General features: G+C 41.4%; 1 protein-coding gene across 2 annotated transcripts in view; it reads right to left on the bottom strand.

Moving 5' to 3' along the window:
* Positions 1–19,865, bottom strand: part of si:dkey-234i14.2 (heterogeneous nuclear ribonucleoprotein C) — a 39,696-nt gene extending 19,831 nt beyond the window's left edge. The window contains exons 1-2 of one of the 2 annotated variants that reach the window (XM_058630038.1): positions 19,508–19,865; positions 14,956–15,031 (exon numbers count right to left, since the gene is read on the bottom strand). In XM_058630038.1, coding sequence (XP_058486021.1) covers positions 14,956–15,031; positions 19,508–19,529 — 98 coding nt within the window. In that variant the 5' untranslated portion in view covers positions 19,530–19,865. The remainder of the gene's footprint in view (positions 1–14,955; positions 15,032–19,507) is intronic. The other variant, XM_058630037.1, reaches the window with a different exon arrangement.
* Between the last annotated feature and the right edge of the window lie 2,817 nt (positions 19,866–22,682).

Genomic DNA, 22,682 nt, shown 5'->3' with positions numbered 1-22,682 from the left:
AAAAGCACCGCCACAACGGACCAACCTGACCGAACGTGTCCAACATTCATAACACAGTAAATCAACAGTTTCTGAAATATGCAGACCAGCCTGTGTGGCACCAACAACCCTGCCACCTGTCACAGATCACAGTTTTCTAAACTGAGGTAAAGAGGTACTTTTATAGGCAGTATTTCATTACTACAGATAATTTGTCACATTTTTCCCATCAGTAAGTAAGCGGCGTAGTTCCTGCAACACAAATAAGCACCTAATTAGCTCTGAATCCGGCGGAAGGTGCAAACGCAGGCCTTTTTCTATCTGAAAGGGCCTTAAGGCTCGAGATAAAGTTGCTGTTTAATCACACTTCAGACTCGTTTGTTTATTTCACTTCCTGAAAAATGCTTCTAGACTTTTTCCTTAGTTTGTTTTTCAAGTGAAAACACTGTCTCTGCACTGCCCCCATTGGCCACACAGGTATTGCATCATGCAAATGCATCGGGGTTCATTTGTGGGACGTCTGTTGACACAAACACCGGATGATGTGTTCCCATATGAATGCGTAAGTACAGTACAGTATATCCATGGCCTCAGAGGCAGCAGAATATGTCAAACAACAGGTATGACTCATGGAGCATGAGCTACAGAAAAAGAGCATTTCTTTACTATATCATCTATCGAAATGCATCCATTACGTGCCCTCATAGGTGTGCTAGAGCCCTTCAGCAAGAGTGCATTGAGCGGATGAGAAGGGAGGATAAGTATGCATGAGTGGAGAGTTTGGGGACAGAAAGACGAATGAGTCAGATTCTCCCACAGCTGTCAGGGTGTGGACATTCCTGACTGATGCAGTGTGAGCTTGTAGGATCAGCTAAGGCAGGCACGAGGCGTGCCATAGCTTGGCTTGGTCACTGTTCGGTTCGCCAACCAGCTAAAGAATGTCCGCGACGGCGATCTCATGAATAAGCCCGTGTTTTTAGTGTGCCGTGACAAAGGATGGAAAACATGACTAAGCCGTAAGAGACGGTGTTTTTTTTTAAAACCGTTTTCCCACGAGGGACAGATGACAGTGTGCGAATCCATTAAGCTCGCTCACCATTTACAGCAGGACTATGATCCCACAGCAACTGGAGAGGTTCAAAAGATTGGAGGAGGAGCAGGAGGAGGAGGAGGAGAGGAGAGGAGAGGAGAGGAGACTGTCAAATGTGTTGGACCAAAACAAAGATTAACATAATCTGCCTTTGAAAACAGATAATGTTGCAGGTGTTTACTGTGTAAAATAATGAATAATGCCAAACATGTTTTGGTTCCACAGAAATGATTAAAAAAAGAAACACTATAAATTTAAATTCTGATCAGGTGTTTGATTCTGCTGACCTCTGTTTAAAACATAAAAAAACCCTGGAATAATAAAGGTCACAGTGCAAAAAAATACAGTAAATGCCATGAGTGTATGTTTGCACAACATACAAGTGTGTATACACGTGTTGGTTAAGCTCCATGTGCGCTTGTACAATTGTGTTTCCATCAGAAACAAAGACAGTGTGGCCCAGTCCTCCTGGAGGCAGAGTGTTTCGAGTCAGATAAGTCCAAAGCTTCTGTGTTACATTAGACCATCTGCACATAACATGTAAGGAAAGCTGCAGATCACGCGTCTTTTGTTTTCATGATTTTTTTCCAATCAACAAAGCATAGAAAAACGAGGACTGATTTGATGCAATGGACCAAATATTTTTACATTTCAGCATTCAGAAAGAGAGAGGATATTCCTGTTGACTGTTCTACTAAACCTGTACGTGTCCCTTCAGTAAGAAGGTGATGGTAAAAACTGCCTCCACAGCATAGAAACCTAGACACGAAGAGAAGCGGACAATGAACGCAATACGTGTCAATTCTAGAAAAGTGTGCCTAATCTTTATCCAACTTTAAGTTGAATTACTCACATGTTCTTATAACCAGACTTGGTGTTTAATATTAACAGCCATAACTTAGGATAGGACACAAACTAGGCACCTTTTCAAGGTTCCCTCACTCACAAGGAATCACCACTAAAATACAAGCAAGCACAAAATGGCTGACCACTGGATACAATTAAAGACATATTAGGATCACAGCAGACTAGAGAGAATAACCCTTTCCCCCATGTGCTAAATCTTGATTTAAGTTTTGTGGCTTCTCACCAGGAGGGCCAACTGCTGTAGCTTGGTGCCATTCATCAACAGTGCAAGGTCTAGCTGGGAGCAGTAATTGGAAATTTCCGAGTACAGGATATTTAGCACTTATTAGCAGCATTACACAGCCGTAAGGTGACAAGTGACATCCACAAACCCCTCCCTCTTCACCCATTACCCATGGAAAGCATGAGGAGATATCAAGACTCTTCCTCCAACATCCCCGTCAAACCCAACTAATAGAGCGCAAAGTTAAAAGGTTACTCAAGGCTGCCTAGAGTAATTAATCCTCCTAGCCTTTCCAGCTCTGTCAAGCTCCTGCATCATGTTCATGTGTTAAACTGCACTGTCGTCCTGAAATTAGTGAAGAATTAAAAGCTAAAAGTCATTTCAGCGCAAATGCATGAAGGGCACCGCTGAGCTAAAATTACAAATGACGAGACATTGTCACAAAATACCAAAGGGTTCTGTGTGCGTAGCTGCGAGTAGTTAGACTTTGTCTTCCTGCCAAACCAATCCAGTTTTCTCCTCGGACGGCGAGGGAGGATCAGAGCAGTGAGGAGATATCCCGAGCAAATAATAAGCTGCCACTCAAAAAGGCCCTCACGAGAGCAGTGTGTGATTTTACCGTGATCGACGGGACTGACATTTGCTGAGTCAACCTCAGACTGAAGTCTGCCATCCTCACTGGGAGAAAGCCTGACATCGGCGAACACAGCCTCCCTGTATCTGCCACATTCATGTTCAGATGGAGGAAAGTATGAACCCCATCCTAAAAGGTTCTCAGTTTAAATCCCGGGTTAAATAACTCGATTTTTATTGAAAAGTCCTTCAGACTACACTGCAGTTCACAGTGATGCATTCATTGCCATTTAGTTCATTATGGCAAAATGGAATGAAGAAAATGTGTAGAGGTACGGATTTCCAAGAACAAGGGTGACGTGCTGAACTGTAGCGATTACAGAGCACGCACCATGAAGATGTGGGAAAGAGTTGTTGAAGCTCGGTTCAGGAAAGAGGTGAAGATCAGTGAGCAGCAGCATGGGGCCGTGCTTAGGAATAGTACCTTAGATGTGATTTTTGCTTTGAGGGTGCTGATGGAGAAGTATCGAGGAAACCAGACAGGGTTGCACTGTGTCTTTGTGGATCTAGAGAAAGCTTATGGTTGGGGGCCAAGAGAGGAACTGTGTGAGGAAGTCTGGAATGGCAGAGACGTATGTGAGGATGATGCAGGACAGTGAGACAGTGCAGATGGAGTGATGGATGGAGGTGGGATTACATCAGGGATCAGCTTTCAGTCCCTTCTGGTTTGCAACGGTGATGGACAGGTTGACAGATGAGGTCGGGCAGGGATAATCTACAGGAAGGAAAGTTAGTTGGAGAAAGACACAGTGTGTGAATGACAGTGAGACAGATCACCTGGCGTCAACCATCCAACGCAAAGCAGAGAAGATGAGAGTTGAAGGCAGGATGGAGTGGGTGGAGACGAGTGTCAGAGGTGATGTGTGACACAAGTAAGGCCAGATACGATGGCTTGGACACAGTGGCACTGTCTGAAAGACAGGGGGTGGAGCTGAAGGTGCTGAGAGTGACCAGAATGGGTGAGTGATTTGGAAATTAAGTAAGAGAGTCAAGGTTGAGATGATTTGTTCAAGAGCAGAGGCGGGAACGTGAATATTTCGGACAAAGGATGTTGAAGATGGAGCTGCCGGGCAGGAGGAAAAGACAAAGACCACAGAGAAGGATCATGGATGGTGTGAAGGTGTAAGCAGAAGAGGACACAAGGGGTAGGGGTAAGATGGAGGCTGTGGCAACCCCTAAAGGGAGAAGCCGAGAGAAGAAGTTCATTATGGCAAAACGAGATAAATGAAGTGTGGAGCCTGTTCTAGCTCTATTTAAATAATGACAGCATCTTTATAGTGACCAGCCATGTTGCCAAATTACACTTTCCTCACTCCCCATGTCCGTGTTGGATTTCCTTTGCTGTTACTCTGACAGCATTGCAGGGTTCATTAAATATGTATTACATTCACAGCTAATGAAACCGATAGCATGCATGTATGCTTGAATCTGCCTACCACAAGAGAGTTTCCACACATATATGAGTCACACAGTTAGTTCACGCTTGTGTTAACCATCACTGTGGTGTTCCCTGGGACATGCAGCTTGTACCCACACTCATACACTTATCTTCTCCCCCTCTGTTCTATTAAACCCCATTACCCCTCTGTGCTGACAGAGAGCTTTTCCAGTCCAGGCCACAGAAAAGGCTCTCCTGCTGCCTTTCAAATGCTGACATGCTCAAACACACCCACCTCACCCTCACTGTTTTTTACACCGCATTCCCTCCGGCCTCTCATTGCCTGTGCTGCACCATTGAACCCATCTCTGTGTCATTCTCTCTATGTCATCAAAATGAACTTTGAGTTTGCTTTGTGTGGTCATAAAGTTGCTGCCAGACTCAATCTGGTGACCCACACAAAAACAAGCGAGGAAAGGTCACAGCAAAGTCCACAATTACACGAGTCGTTTCCAGACATGATCTCCCGAAAATGCGGCAAAATTGGACCGGGGAATTTTCCGGATTCTGCTGTACAGGACTGTCGGGGTCAGACAGATTCACAACAGAGGTAAAATGTCCCGGATTATCCAGGTGAGGGCTGGAGTGTGCAGCATACAGGACACTCAGTCAGTCACTCGCTCGCTGTCAATTATCCTGAGCTTTTCCTGCAGTGTTCTCAAATGAGACGATCATGTCTACTTACTAGGAAATTACATAACTGGGAGAAGAAGGACAAGGACACGTTGTGAAGAAACATCCTGAGTGACCTTTGCAGACATTGTGTTCTCAAACACTTCTGGAAAATCCTCAAACATTTCTGAAAGCTGCTTCAGAAACACAAACTGGAACACTGACAAAAAAGATGAGATATATCTTCTAGTATCGTGGCCAGCTGATTCTTACGGATACACATTTTCAATGGAAGCTGTGGATAAAAGACTTCCTTTACTTCTGCCCTGGAGTTTCCCGAGATATTGTTTGGTGAAAATCACTTCTGAACAATTGTTTATATGGTTTTATTTTTACTGAGCCGGGAGAGGCAGGTTGCTCCCCTAAGCTGACTGACTGTCTAAATGCAGGATGGTATTGATCGCCTTTCCTCTGGCCTTTCACATAGCTGTGCTGAGGACACATTAAATGGTTTATAAGTCATTCTGAGCTGCAGGCCTGAAATCTTACCTGTCTAACTTAGAATATATTGACATATTGTGCTCTGACAAACTTATTACTCATTGAGGAAGCCTCCAGGTGTGTACTGATGCCTCGGCAGAGGGAGCGAAAGCTTGTGCAAGTGTGTTTGTTTATGTGACTGTGTCTGTACACACTATACCCCTCTCTGTACTGTGCTGAACACTGGGTAGCATGTGAAGTATATGTGCATGTGTGTATACAGGGAGCAGGCTCGTCTTCTTGCTGCCCCGGGGGCTCAGAGCCCATTTCCTGTTGTGCAGTGTGATAAGTTTCCCTGTCAGATCCTCCCAGCACCACTATATTTCTGATAAGCTCCACTGCTAGTTTTCCCGACCTCTGGCACACAGATCAATTTGAGATTGATTCAGAATGCCCTGCTGGGCCGAGCTAGAAGATCAATTTGAGATGGATTGTTCACGCCAGGGGGCCAATGGCACGCAGTGTAGTGCTCACTTGCTTTCCCTCTTTTGCTTTCATCACCCCTCACTCTCACCAACTGTTACTTCTTTCACTCTGCATTTTTCTCTGTTGTATATATATATATATATATATATATATATATACATACTTCTCTCCCTTTCACTTTACTTGTCCTCTTTATTGCTGTACTCTACTCTAAACGGCACCTTGGCAATTTGCGCCCCTTTGCATCAAATCTTACTCTGGCGTCTCTTTTTTTGCCTCTCGCACCTGCTTTCCTTACTTTTCCCCTTACAGAATACAGGAGGCAGCAGGGATAGAGATGACTTCATTAGCAGAGGGACCAACTCCTGTAAAGTGATACGTCTGCAGGACAGGAGAGATAGTGGCTCATCAGGCTCGCCATAGAATATATATATATAGACCCAAGAATTACTGCAAGAATTACACTAACCCATGCAGTGCAGACTCCGACTCATATAACATGCACTTTTTTGACTATGGGATGACATGAGACAGGAAGGTTGTAGGTTTGGCTACATGCCGATGTGTCCTTGGGCGAGACACCATGCTTCTACGGCTGTGCCGACAGTGTGTGAATGGGTGTTTGCGCTGTATGAATACAGGTGTGAAAGGGTCAATGGCAAAACTGTACTCTCATGCAGCTTTGAGTGGTCATCAAGGCTAGAAAAGCTCTGTATACATATAGAACATTGACCATTTAAGGTCCACTGGGTAACATTCAAGAGGGTTTATTGGGAGATAGGTTTGTAAAGGTTGCATTTGGTTTGCATAGCCTTGCCCTGTCTTTTCTTACTTTTTTTTAAATTAAATTATTATTTTACAGCCAGAATGGATATATATGTGTCCAGTTACCTTGGATGGTTGTGCAATATGTAATTACATTTCATAATGTGTATATATATATATATATATATTCAACTACTGGGTGAGAGATGCATTTTCTGACTAATGTGAGCGTAGTTACTTCCACCATCTTGCTCTGAGCTCTTCATGTCACCACCACTGGCTTGCGACCAACCTGTCTCCTATCTTCGGTTGTTGTCTGTGCTCTCAAAGGCTTTGGCTGTGGCCCTGAGACCGACAGGTACACTCTCCTCCTTGCTCTGACCTTTCCACCAGCGGAACATCCACCTGTGATTGCAATGACCTTTACCCATAGTACAGCCCCTGTCACATCTCCCAGGAACGGGCTGTGGATAGGAACACGGAGGGAAAGCCAACAAAGGACAGAGGGAGAATGAAAAGAGCAAAATGGAAATAACAGCAACAAGCTATAACATATGCTGAAGGAAAAGGGGAAGGAACAGTGAGTTTTACTGTAGTTACTGGGTTGTTTGTGACCATAGCGCCAACAAAAATAGCCACCAAATTGATATGCTTGCCATTCAGGTAAAAAGGGGCAGTATTTGAAGACATTGAGGAGAAGTGGTCATCCAAAGTGTCATCTAAAACAAGTGCTCATGGTTTGTTTTGTAGTTGTACAATCCTCTGACCACAAAGATTCTCTTATTCCCAGCAGTTGGGAATAAAAATGACTACAGTATGTACACACAAAACCATTTTGAACCATTTGTCTATAGCCACACTGCGAACTCACACTCAAGACTATTTTCATACACAATGATACACTATTTCATTCCATGGGTCCATTATCTTTACTGCTTATCCATTGAGGGTTGTAGTGGTACAAACAGGACATCAACCTATCATACTGTAGGTCCAATATAGAGAGACAAATTACCATTTACACTCACGATCAGCTAAAGGTAAGATTTAAGTCTTGCATACTCCACAGAAGAAGGTCCTTGTTGGGCCTTGAATGGGAGTGGGCCTGACTGAAAGCTCTACCACTGTGCATTCACTTACACATGCAGCGACTGAATACATACCCCGCATTATCTCCAATTTTACTCTAAATGGGACCATCATTTACAAAGTGGACGTCATAAACTGCCCAGAAAAACGTTTACTGAGGTTATAAATCAAGTGAATTTATATTTAACGTATTTTTACAACCATTGCAGTCGCGCCCCTAAATCCATTCCTAGAGGTCTCGGTTTGAGGATCCTTGATTAACACCGACAGTACTTTGTGTCTAGATGACTTCCCTCATGGTTTTATAGCGGCTAATTGGCTGCATTGTGTTGGACATGTCTAGGACAAACATTGCTGCTTACACTGAGTATTATTCAAACAGGCCAAGAACTGTCTCCACACTTCATTTAACTTAATTCCACAAAAGGTGCAAATATAAGCAGAATGGTCCTGCTATTTGTGAAAACAATTTTGGCAAGAAATTCATCACTGTAAGTGCAGTGTAGTCTGAAGTGGTTTCCACTCTATGACAAATGAACAGCATAAACCAAAGTAATGCTGCTTTCTTCTTTCTTTTGAAAGCAGCACAGTTCCATCCAGCATTACAGCATTGTGGTGGCATAATTCTGATGAAAGAAAATACAAAGTGATGCCTGATTCCTTTATGTTATGCATATTATGTGCATATACTCTGATGTAATGCTGCAGCCCAGTCAGAGCTAAAATGGTTGCTCAACACAACTCAACAATGACCTCTGTGTACATAAGAGAGCAGGTCATCAAACCTAATCTGGCAAATAGTTACAGTTTGGTTTGGTACAGTATGGTACGGTTTGGAACGGTAAAGCCCCCGGTCAGGCTTGCGTTTCGACTGAGAACAGTACCTTTACTTGGTAGGGTTAGGGTTTAGGGTTAGGGTGTGCATTGTGCCTGATGGCCGTATCAGCGAGATACGCAGGGTGACGTTGTACCAGTGCTCAAACAACAAAAAAGACATTGAAGGAGACACAACAGACAACAAAGGAGGATATCCAGCAGCTCGTTTCTTTTCGGTCTGTGGCTGTTAGTTTCAATTAGACGTCAAGCTTTGTATGAGAATAGACTGCAGGTGGCAAGGGAGCCTATTCTGACCCTATTCTGTCGCCCCAATACAGTGACTGTCGTGGGTCTAGCTCCACCCTTACCATACTGTACCATTACTCCGGTACCCTAAGGGAAGCCGAGAAATGGAACTGTTTGGTACTATTCCTAATGGAAACACAAAAAAATTTGTACCGTACTGTACCGAACTGTTCCACTCGGTGCAAACACGGCTTTTGGGTTTCACATATCTCACTGTCCACTGAGCCACTTTGAAATCATGTGCCATGATGGAACCTTTTACTTTAAACCCATTTTCTTCTTTTTTTTCCCCCAACAGCTTTAACCTATTGGAAACAGTTAGTGTTCATGTCATAATCTGACATGCGCTTGGGAAACAACTTAGGGCCTGTACACATAAGAACAAGTTTAGGAGAATTCACAAAACTTTGTATTGTGTTGGAATTTTATCTACTCAGAACTGGCATTTGGGTAGCCCAAGGTCCCAGAAATCTCAGAACACGACCTTGTATTTTCCTGTATACAACCAATATGCAACTTTGGAAAAACAATGATGTCATAGTCCCACCTCTGTACACTGTGCGGAAGCTTTATTCTACAGGCTTTCTTCTTCAATTTTGGTGTATTTGTGTGACAGCGTTCCTACTACTACAGAGTTTAAAGTTGTTTCAGGGGGTTTTGTGTGAATGAAGACCTTTTAAGAATGAAAAAGAAAAGGATCATATAGGGAAAGTTCTATTTCTGTGTGGATAAGGCCTTATCAATGTATGAAGTGAAAGCTGACACTGGCAGAGGTTCTGTAAGACTCTTGAGTTTGGAGTCAGATTTGACTATATACAACGTTCTTTTAACTACAAGATAAAAGAACCACAGCAAACCCATTCACTTAGCTGACCTAGCATTAATTACCCTTGCATCGATTTTTGTAATATCTGTCATCAGGCTTGCCTTTGAGTTGCAGCCCACTGTTCTTAACATAGGACAGATCACCCTCTGGTCCTGCCAACTGCACAGTTCATACTGCAGTGCTCCACCTGTCTGGACTCCAGCCTTGAGCCAAAGGGACAGGTGGGTCAGCTGCAATGTTTCCACCCTCGCTTAAAATTCACACTTCGCTCTGAATGATACTTTAAAATTAAAGGAGAATAGTGAAAGAATGAAGTGCACAGAGAACTCAGACCAAAGTATCAGAGACCAGATGCTCACTCCACTCCATTCAGATGAGCGACCACTCCTCCCTCTCTGCCTCACCCCTTACCTCCAATTGAGATCCACAGTGGAGCAGTTAATAAAAATAAGCACGTTAAAAACCTTGACACAGGCCGAGCACGTGCACCGAGCAATTTAAGAAAGAAAAGTAAGGTTGCAGGTATGACTTAAAGGTCAACAAGCAACCCAACTTAACATCAGCCATTGGTTTGTCCCCCTTCACTAGAGGACGAGTTTTAAGTACTTCCACATTAGCTTCACTTTCTGGACACAGTGATCGCAACCATTATTATGTCGATGAGTAGCAATCAATGCTATGATAATTATAGGTTTAGGACTAAAGCAGAAATGAATGTATGTGGTGGAGAAATCTCTTTGAATGGAGTAGTGTCAAGTGTTGCCAAACTGCACGGAGGGTGTGCGTTGCTTTGCTCACATTGCATGTGACACAAGTTAAGAACTGCTCAACTTTCCAAGCATCAGCATCGAATCACAACGTGCAATCCAATTGTCCAAACAAAGCTCTTGAACAAGACTGGTGTCCCCATTGCTGGTGTTTCTTGTTGCACAGCGCACCCAACAGCAGCAGACGTCACATCGCCATCAACTCAGCAACATTAGCTACTCTTAATGTAACTCGTGAGGTTCTTCGTTGTGAAATTATGCTTAACACTATCCTGGCTCCTCTTTAACAGGAACAAAACAAAAGCAAACTACTTCAGCAGAGAAGCCCTTCGGCTCGTTAACCATGCCAAATTTAACACAGACACACAAACACACCTGAGGCACATAAAGGCCACACATTACAATGAACCTTTGTATTAGTGCACCGAAGCATGCAGGGGCCGCGGCTGTAGCAGCATCTGGGCTGTGAGATGCACGCCACTCTCTCGCTGCCCCACCTCTCCTACCACAGCTGGGGACTCGCCAAGCGACAGAGAACCTGCGACAGTCGGGAAGCACGCACGGAAAATGATATTGACTGGGTTGATGTTGAACGATCATTATACAAGGGAGATTGTGAGGTCAGGTGGACGCTTGATCAGAGGGACAAGGGACCAACCTGACTGAATGTCTCTGACATTCATAGTCAATATTCATATATGTTTTGATGGTGGGAGGAAAGCGGAGAGCCCAGAGGAAAACCCACACAAACACAGGAAGAACATGAAAACTCCGCAACAGAAAGGTTCCAGACTGGAAATCGAACCCAGCACCTTCTTGCCGTGAGGCAACAGTGCTAACCACTGGGGCTAGTCAATTATGAAAAAATTTAAATCAAGATTATTTCAAAGGATTACTCATTGATTTGAACTTGAAACAAATCAAATTTACTGCACCAAAAAAATCATGAAATTTTGAATTAACATTAAAAATAACTATAAATTATAATATATATATATATATATATATATATATATATATATATATATATCTTTACTCATACTGCGTGTTTAACCCAGGTATTCCACTGAATACCTGTGTTCAATATTTGGCGAGCGGGATAGGAAGTCAAACACCATTATGGGAATACAAGTGGTATTTTCAGAATAAAAGCTCCCATCATTTTGGGCCCATAATCGTAATTGATAATTGCACAGCCCTGCTAACCACTATTAACCGCTACTAACCAATACCAACCACTGCACCATATTTGTGTGACAAGAAGCATTTATACCATCAAACTTCTAAAGGACCAGGTTTTTTTTGAGCAGTAAAATTCACTTTTGAAACATTTCACGGGGCCCTTTAGTGTTTTCCAGTCGGAATCCAACCTGCCTGTCTGCAGCCGTCTCACATTACTCGTGCAATACTGCTGTTGCCTCCATCTCTCTCTTGGCATCAAAAGAAGTCACTTTCTGTGTGCAGTGCAGGAATGTTGCCGAGTGACACACCGTCTACACACTGCCACACTGACAGACACAGAGATAGTCATGTGGAGCTGATAGTCTTAATCAGTTTTGGTGTGAACTCATTTTACAGTGGATTGAATGAAAAAGAAACTGATTTCTATTTCAGAGTGACGCAGTACCATTTTTAAAAACAGCACAATCGAGAATCTTTCACTGGGTTTAACGTAAATAGAGGTTGATATTTACATTTATTTGAGGTGGATTATCTAAAATCATCACAGTTCATAACTGCTCGCGACACGCCTGGTGCTGCATCAGCAGATTGCACTGCTTTCGAAGACATGGGCTTGAAAGTAACAAAGTAATCGAGGCCACAGGCAGTAGTTTGTTTGCCAGCTCTGTGAAATCAGTGGGAGGAGGGAGGAGATGGGGTTCACTGCTGCCAGCAGCTCAGAACAGGATTATTGGAGTCTGGGCAGAGAGATTTTTGAAAGCCGTCTCTCACCGGTTTACATTTGTTTATGATTTACATTTGGCAAACTTGATGGAAAGGTTTGGTTTTGCCCACGTACGGCAACGTTATCATCGCCCAGGAGTCATGCCTTTATTCAACACTGTTTGTAGTCTGTTTACTGTCAGAGGAACAGCTGTTTCTTTAGCTGCAAAAGGCTTCACTAGAAGTTCAGCAGCTAGTTTGCTGTTTGGTGCTGAGCAAAGAGAAAACAAAGAGTTTTACTGGCTCTGAGCTACATAAAAGTGATTGAACCAAAAGAGAAAAGCTGTTAACCAGTCAGTTAAACGGTGAAGTGAATGTGGCTATAAAGCTTCATGAACCCGAGCTACTTATGGAAGTCAGTTCTCTGTCAGTTCATCCGTTAATGATGTTACATTATGACATTATCTCCTAATGCACAAACTTAATTATATCAGTTGTAATTAGGGATGAGACGATACCACATTTTTGTGGTATCTGCAACTCGATATTAGTCCAATACAGTCATTTTGCTGGTATTTATTTACATTTTTAGTCACATATTTACACATAGGGTTTTTGGTTTGTATCGGATTTTAAGTTTTTATCCGTCCAGTGATTTTGACCAGTATCGATACCCATTCCAAGTTGTAATGATGTGTTGATTGTGAAATTTTTGTCACATTGTGGAAGGGACACAAATAAGTATCACTTATAAAATGCTTTAAACAGCCCTTATTTCAATTTTCAAAAATACACTTTGAACATTCAACAGGATTATTCATTAAATATTCAAATATTCTGTGTGTGTGTATAAACTAATGACTGAGCTCAATAATGCATAGCTGCCAGATAACTACATGGTGGAATGGGTAAATAACGTTTGGAGGATTAAGGTTGCCGGCAGACAGGGGACAGAGCCAGATTAACGGTCCTCAAGGACACGCTGAGTATATACAGTGTAATGTTCCATACTGCAATATGTCTACGTCTACATATGACTGTACATATGAATGTACATATGATTTGGAAATGATGGAAAGGAGATTGAGATGTCAGGAAGAGAAGAAAAGCACATACTGAGATGCTGCAAACCAGTGGTGTCACAGTTACGCGACACAAGTGTATTTTTAAGGTACAGTAGACAAGACTTTTTTTGGCTTATTGATCTATAAAGACGTACATTTTCAGCATTAATGTAAATTAAGTGATCTTAGAGGGAGAATGATACTTCTGCACTGCTCAATTTAGAGCCTTACATCTTTCTGTCTATCTTAACCTGAAACAAAGGAAAAACAAAAGGAAAAAAAACGTCATTTTGATGAAAAGAGCGCAGGAAACAAACCTGTGATCCCATCATGTGAATATTTTAAACGCCTGCAGATAAAACTCAGCAGTCAACTATGTAATCATCAGACTTATTATTATCACTATTATTATTATCATCACATCCATTTGAGTTTATTTCTTACTCTTGTTTGTATTCCAAACACTCCTAACATGCATTTTTGTGCACGTCCTGAAAATGACTTCAACATTATTTATTATGTTTACCCAGTCTGCTTTAACATCAGCAACTCTCTTCTGCTCTGTCAGCAAAAAAAAAAACAACCTCTTCTCTGCACGGGTGAAGACATTCACAGCTATTTCCATTCACAGCTATTTCATTATTACTTTTCAGCAAATATACACTCAACATATGGTTTCAGAGACTCCATAAATAAGTTGGTTTTTTTTGCATGCCTTTCTGATTTAGTGATGTTACTTAAGTGCATTTCATTTTTTTTTGCACCTGTGTGGAGGACAATATTCGGGCCTCTGGAGGACGTATACCGGAGAAAATGCACGGTTGAGATGTGAAAATGAGATGTGACTCAAACTTCACACAGACTACGGTTATTCCATTAAATAACCGTAGGAGCTAAATATTGGCCGTTGGTGCTGATATTGTTCATCTTTCCTGAAAGGTGGCAGTTCCATTCAGCGTTACCACCACCAACCAACCACAAATTATAGTGATGTGCTCTGATTATGGGATAAGACGGGAGCTTGGTACATCCAGTGTAAAATTAAGAGGCCCAGCGTGCAATTTGTGTGACCCGGTGAAGTCGCACAAATGTCGTGACAAAATAACAAAATAAAACACATTTCTTTCTTTTTAAGCTTCAGCAGCGAAATCACAAAGCTTCAGAGAAACAAGTCATAGGACAGGATGCAGTTTGAGGGCTGTGGAAGTAATGAAGGCACTGATGAATTTAAACAAGCCCACACACCAGCGTTGTCTCTCCACCAGCACGCACGTAATGTTAGTGTAGCGCCCTGACTCTGTATTGAACCACCAGCAATAAACAGTAATCAGCTCCACTCATATGTGGGCACTACATCAACAGACAGATTAAAACATTGACTGATGGAGACAGCACCTCTGGCTGGAATCAATACAGGCTCTCTCACACACACACACACACACACACACACAAACACACAAACACAACACGATGAAGCTAATAATGAACAATGCCGCACTGACTGCAACGCTAAGGTGCAGCTATTGAGTCGCAGATAAAGGGCTGCAGCAAATAACAGGGTATGTGATTGTCTGTGTGTGTGTGTGTGTGTGTGTGTGTGTGCGCGAGGAGCAGCAGGGTTCATACTCACCCATACGTGGTGTTGCTGGCCCTCTTACTCGCTGCCCTGGAGCGGCCTGACTTCAGCTCTCCACTCATGCTCATGTCTGCAACGAAGAGCAACTGATTCACTTTGCGGTAACACAGTTAAGAAGCAGCGTAACACAACACAACACAACACGGCAACACAAAGCATACATGTACGCTAAGAGGGATATTCAGGTGGTTAGATGTGCGGGTGGGCGACATACTTTTGAAATTGTTTTGTGACTTAACGGAAAGAAAGGGTGAGGTGCAATATGCAACTTCACCAATAACTGTGACTAAATTTTGCATAACGCCATAGACCCAGAGGTGACAAACTGCCGGCCCGCGGGCCACATGTGGCCCCCCCAGTCGATTACATGCGGCCCACCACTTTCTTTATATCACGTTATAAGGCCCACAACCTCCTCTTCCTTTAAACACGGCTGTGGACAAACTATATTACTAAACATATTTGCAAGCAATATTTTTGTAATTATCAGGCACTCCGTTGTAATTTTCACATGATTAAATTTACTACATTCAACATTAAATTACATATATGAGCTTGTTTAGTGTTTTAATCACAGTTGACAAAGTTATTATTGACTTAAGTTTGGATTTATTCAATAATGTATTTATTTTGCATCATTAAAAATGCTTTTATTGTGAAGTATATGTCATTCCATAACCAAATAGGGACTTTTTAGATGTAATTCTGTGAAATATTGTCGTGAATATCTTTATTGCATTATGATAATTGTATATTGGGTTATAATTTTAATCTCATATTGCCCATCCCGCTACTCAACAGTTTTTTTCTCTAGACCGGCCCCCTCTTGATTACACTACATGCTTATTGGCACCCAGGTCATTTGAATTGCAGGTGTGAGTCTAACCAGGAAGTAACAATTTAAAAACACACCAGGGTTCATTCGATACCCGTGGTTGCAAAAAGATCTGTTTGCAAATTTCAGGTCTTCAATTGATCATAATATTGATTCTGTGAATTATTTTCTCATTAAGAGGAAAATCAACAATAAAACATGCTATAAGCATAAGATGGACTTGGTCATGCTGTCTGCACATGAGCTGCACCAGCAGATTTCATCATAAATGATAAATCCTCAATCATCAACTAAGGACAATTGGGATTGAAATGAATTATTTTTTGATTTGCCACGTGTGAATCAATAATTCCCAATTATAGGGCATTGAGCATTCTGTTCTTTGTATACATGTTCCAATGGGACAATTAACTGATCCGCCTTGATTACGATACCCTCATTGTTCGAGAGGAGAGGAGAGGAGAGGAGAGGAGAGGAGAGGAGAGGAGAGGAGAGGAGAGGAGGCCAGCCTGACATGGACAGATGGATGGTGAATAGAGCGTGACCGGGCCAGCTGCACATACACTCTATCGGCGTGGCTGGCAAATGGCTGGAAACTACAATTAATTAAGTATGGATCTGAATGTGTGAAAAGCAATTCAGACACGTGTATGTTCCTTTACCTCCCACAGCGAAGCCCATTTTCAGACAGTTTAGGAACAGCCGGTGACCTGCTCTCTGTAGCCAGAAATGTAACGGAGACTTACATGCACACCTGCACTCCAAATACTACTGCACGGTAGATGTGAGGGAGATATTTAAACACGTATAAGTACATGGTTTAATACAGCGTTCCCAGCGTAATTAACTCGGTCTATACCGCAGTGATTCAACCTCAGCCATGACGTGCAACTGAAATGTAGCAGAGAAAGAGAGAGATGATCTGATCTGATTTTTATACAGTTATAAAAAATATAATGAGAATGATGTTATTGGCTGAGATACATGTGACTTTAGAGCCACGCTGTGCTGCTGAAATAGAGCAGACACAGAGGAAAGAGCTGGTAAGTATCCTCTACTTCCACATTCATAAAGATTCAGAACAAGAAAAGCGTTTCTATATTGTCGCTGTATAATATTGTTTCCAGGGAGTGTGAATAAGCCACACTCAAGCACTCAAGACAATGTTATTTAATGCAATTTAGTGTGGAAAAAATGTGTCTCTGTGTTTACTTTATGTGACAACCACCTGAGCTCTTGAAGTAACACGATTATCACCGACGCTAAAGTATTGCCAGCATGTTGGGAGGTGGGCGGAGCTTCCATGCACGTCTGGTGTTCTAAGTGAACTAAACGCGGTACACTTGTGCTGACGTGGTGTTGTCCTGTTTTCATACATGCTTAACTAGATTACTGCTACTACTCTGGGTTTTCACTTTCACATTTTTGACACACATTTTTTATGTGTCAAAAATAAAAGGCACTTCCTGTTCAAATGTGATTTCCTCTACTCATTATTTTCTACTGCAAGTCAAGCTCGCCACAATACAGCGGCGTAAATAGGTCGAGCAAAGTCAGCTACAGACTTTTCACAGGAGGCAGATTTATTCCCAATTTGCTCTCTCATCGTCCTCCTCTTCCTCCCATTACCTTCTCACACTGGTATAGTGAAATTAGATTAAGATGGAGCGAGCGATAAGGTGACTCTAATTATCGTTATTTAATTTGTTTCGTTTTCTCACACACTCCAGTCATAAATCCTCAGCTCCACTCCGATCGCATACCCCCGCTTAGTAGAACAGTATTTCGGATTTTTTTTCTTAAAGTACCACCAGAGGAAGTTCCATAATGCTAATACAGGTGACGCAGATCTGCTCAGGCTCTGACAGAGGTGACATTCATCCTGTTGTAAGTTGATGGACCATCAAAATAATCGAGGAGACATTATTATTTGAAGGTTGAAATGCTGCATTGTGTCGCATGAACATTGTCCACTTATGATCAGACCCTTGAGGACAAACGTAACACAAGGTCTAATCCTGAATGACACATCAGTGCCAGCCCATGTGTTCTCAATAAAAGGATTTAGATGCTGGCCTCTTTGTATTTTATTTATTAACAGCCAGGTGGGGGGAAATAAAAGAAAATAATTTAAAAAGAGCAACAACAAAAAATTATTTATCTAAAAATAAACTAATCAATTGTGCACACATTTATAATCATCAGTGGTTAAAAAAAAAGAAAAGACAGTGATTATTTTTGAACAAACCAAAGTAGGTCAGATGAAACAACAAATTTAATTTCGCATTTACCAGACTTGAAATATTTTACAAACCTCTTTTCTAAACAAACAGGTTTTCTAGATTAAATGGATTGTGCAGAGCGACTTTGCTTTTAGTTTTTCTTCTTAAACTTATAAAAACGCAGGCCTGGTGAAGCTCTGTTGTCACTCTTTGTGTTTGCATACACTTTTAAACAGGTCATAGATCATAGATCAGAGACAGCCCATTCATTTCCACAGAGCTGGTTCATCAATCCACAGTCTGGCACCCCATGAGAAGCTAATCTGTCAAACGTGGATGCTGGAGTACAATGTGCATGCGTCCCATCTGCTCCGTGACACTTCCCAGCTTCCATTTCCTGCACTGCATTCGACTACGACTGCAGCGGATGATTATTGTCAGGATTAACTGATAACTCGTCAGAGACGCATTCACATGTAAGAAGCAAAAATGACATAACTACAGTTGTTTTTATATAATTAGGTTTTGCTTCCATGGTGTACAGTTGTTTTTTCTTTTTCTTCAATAATATAATCTTATTTTCCTGTAATTGTATTTGCCATGCAACAAAAAACACCAGAAGAAAATCCCTTGAAACTACTTGGCAATAAGACTAGTGGACTATCGATGTGGGAGTAGATTATTAATTGATTAATTGCTGTCTCTCTACAAGTGACCTCGGGTCAGTTTTAGCACTAAATGGCAACAATGAGGCATTATTATTATTATTATAGTTGACCCTCTCAGGATTAAATGAAGTAGACTCACAGCACTGGCAGCCCTGGCAGCATGAAACGTGGATTATAATCTTACGGGATAAAGAGAGTGATTGTATGACTGCGTGGTATTTTGATGGAGATTGGATCTTATAACACCACAGCCTCGGAGAAAGATGTAAACGAAAAGCACGACAGTCAGAATAGGAAACATGATTTTAAATACCTAACAATCCTAAATTCACACACAGACTGTCACTGTGAAGTATTTGCTTTTCCAGAGCAGTTCCTGAACTTGAGTTGAAGTTGTGCAAAACTGACTCTTTTTTATATATATATATATATATATATATAGTGATATTAAATCTGCATTAAAGACAAACATGTGTGCTTACTTCCATCACACCTCTGTCCCAGCAGACACTGTGGCCACAGAGAGAGTGCTGACCTTGCCAGTGTGGCCCCCACATGTATCATGTTGTGTTTAATAAACCTGACTGAGGCACATGTGTAAAAGGATCCTGGCTTTGACGCACACAGATGAAGATGGTAAGGATGAAGGTAAGCAGAGATGGATGTGGGGCAAAGATGAGAGGGGAAAGAAAAGCAAAAAAAAAATAACAACTAGGGACGCGCTTGTCTTTCAGTGAATGTTACAAACATCCAACACATCCATGCACGCGCGCACACACACACACACACACGCGCGCGCATAGAACAGCTGATATACTCACATCTTGGGCTGAACAGGGTCATATCGACGATGCACAACAACACAGCAGACCGTGAGAAGAGGAGAGAGGATGACCGAGGATTTGTTTCCTGCTCCGCTCTTTAAACTCTCTCCCTTTACGTCTCCACTCTCGCTCTCGCTCTCTATGAATGTGCGCTCGCGCGTGTGTGTGTGTGTGTGTGTGTGTGCGCGCGCACAGGATGTCGCTCGACTCACTGACTAACTGACTGACGGACTGACTGACCAGGAACCTGCAACAGTGATCGAACTGAGTCAGAGACAAACCATCCAGAGGAGCACCAATGGGATGTACCAAATGTGTTCCTGTCGCAGGGGTGGACTGATCTATTAGCAGGAAAGCTGCATCCGGAGTCCCCCACAGCAACAGGAGCTCAGCTGCAGCTTAGAGTGTGAGTGTGTCTATGTGTGTGTGTGTGTGTTCCAGGTACCTAAATCTGTGTGCACCCTCCATGGTTCTCAAACGGTGGTACGTGTACCTCCAGTGGTACGTGAGCTTCCTCTGGTGGTACTCTGGAGGAAATACTGTTCTACTGTATTATACGTTTTTGCACATTTGGAGACAAAGAATCAAAAAATGTTTTATACTGTTCACATTTCAAATTTAACACGCAAAATCTGGTGTTGGTGTACGACTGCAGTGTTATTTCTAAATAAAACGTTTTGTTTTTCTTCACTTTAAATTGTTAATGCACTACTTTGACATGCAGTGAATTGTAAATAATTGCCAGATATTGGAAGTTATTCTGGAAAGAAAATGGGCAAAAGCACTCTTTAATCTTTTATGGTTAAAATAAGCAAAAACAAAATTTAAATAAATAATATATAATAAACAATAATATTTAGAGTCAGCTTATCTCTCGCGTCACAGGTATAATGTGAGGAAGAGGAGGATGACACAGTCACATTATGGGGACTTGTCTTCCTCACGGGGAATACATTATGACTAATGAAGTTAAGGTTAGTCTATGGTTAAGGTTAGAGTAAGTCTCCAATAAATTAATGTTAGTCAATGTAATGTCCTTCTTCCACGTCTCATACACAAACTAATATCATTTCCAAATAAATCACATAAGCTTACTCTGTAACCTTTGCTTTTACAGTATATCAAAGGTAAAAGGCGATCAATAAAGTGTCCTCACGATGAAACTAAAGAGGATCAAGTCCTCTTTGTTTTACGGAGCTTTATATATATGCAGCGAGAGGCAAGAAGCACTTTCTTTTTTTTAATTCCCCTGCTGTTATTTGATGGGGTTCTGATGCTGGAGTGACCTTCATTAAATTATATTAGCCTTTTTGTCTTTCTCTTCTTGCAGTAATTCTCAGCTTGTTAGTAGGTTATTTATTTATTTATTTTCAACCATCATTTTTAACCATTTAGAAAAGCTAAATAGATATGGATGTTTTTGAAGAATCCATCCCTAATTTCTCTCAAGATCCACTAACAAATAAAATGCAACCTGTTTTCTGCAGACATCTACATACAGGGAAAAACACAACTAAGTCATTTCTCCAGCTGACACTGAAATCCAAACATCCTCTGGAGGGGCTGTATAAATGCTATAAAAACAATTATTTTTATGTATCGCAAAATGATCCTGCCAACTAGTAGTCAAATTTCTAAATAATGTCCTTGTGAATTCACAGCGAGTGAGTGGCCAAAGTGTCCTGCCTCAAGAATGTGCTTTTTATAGGCACAACCAGTCACTTGCTACAGATATTCTCCTGCTGTTTTTATTCATATGTGAAAAAATATGAATATCCAGACGGAATTCTCCAAAAATTGACGGAAGATGACTATCGATACTTTTTTACTAAAACTGACCGCTGAACTTCAGCATGTTGCTGTGGTCAAAAACATGTGAACATACACACCAGCCAAAATAAGTCTCTAAATGTGTCCCTGCCATCTGAAAACTGTTCAGTCCGTATTTATGTTTCTGTTCATTTCCAAACCCCGCTGTTTACATCTATGCCTTGGTTCCTGTACAAAGGCTTGTGTTGTTTTTGCCTACACTCAGAAGTTCTTTTTGTTTGTTTTCAAATTCCTTATTATTTCTCTCCGCTCCCTGTACTTTTCAAAACTATTACAGACATTTCCTGAGCCTGCAGGCTAATTTACTCATTGCCCTCCATGCTCTCTGTTTTGGTGAGTCACTGTGCTGGGCTGCATGCATTCTCTCTTTCCTCCAAACTTAGCTGCTAAGACTGGATGAAATCAAAGCCATAAACAACTTTTTTTTATCCACAGTGTGGACACTACAGAGCCTGCCTGATGAGAAAAAAATATATAACTTGGCTATGAAAGAATAACACATAGGAATAAGACAATAAGCGTCCATCCATCGAGTCATCCATCATGTAAGAGATGGAACCTACACAGAAGCGGGGAGAACATTCAAACTCCACAAAGAAAAGCACTGTTCAAACTGGGATTCAAACCAAGACCAAAGACCCCATTCAATATTTTATTATCTTTTTCAACCAAACATTAAAAGAGTGGATCTTGCACCAGTTCAGATTTAATATGTAGGAAGTTTACAAAAAACTTTAAAATCATTTGTTCCTATGAGCCAGTCTTGTATAAAGTACCTAAGAGGGATATAAGTACAAGAATCTTACCAGAGAAATCACTTTTTTATAATATTACTCAAGTAAAAGTAAAGTACATGACATCTACTTTACTTTGAGTATCAAAAGTAATTTTCTGATATAAAATGTGCTTAAGTATTAGAAGTAAAAGTATTTAAAAAAAAAAAAAGTCAGGAGTTAGGATTGAGCCATGGTAGCTCAGTGGTAGGGCGAGTTGTCTTTCAACTGCAAGGTTGTGGGTGCAATTCCTGGCTCTGCTAGTCTTTATGTGTCCTTGAGCAAGACACTTAACCCCATGTTAAAGTGTGTGAATGGGTGAAGTGTGTAGTGTAAAGCAGCTATATAAATACACACCATTACAAACTCTTCTTCTGATTTTATTTGGTAGTAACGAGTAACAAAGATACTTAGAGGAAATGAAGTGTAGTAAAAGTAAAAGTTGCTAGAAATACAAATAACAAAGTAAAGTACAGATATAAGTACAGTAACTAAGTCTTTGTACTTTGTTGCATTACAGCACTGCTATGAGCATCCTATCTACACTGATACACTGCTTTAGTGCTGCA

Source organism: Solea solea, chromosome 5, assembly GCF_958295425.1.
Source record: "Solea solea chromosome 5, fSolSol10.1, whole genome shotgun sequence".
NCBI lineage: Eukaryota > Metazoa > Chordata > Actinopteri > Pleuronectiformes > Soleidae > Solea > Solea solea.
Note: the sequence above shows the minus strand (reverse complement) of the source record. Positions and strands in the feature narration are given on the sequence as shown.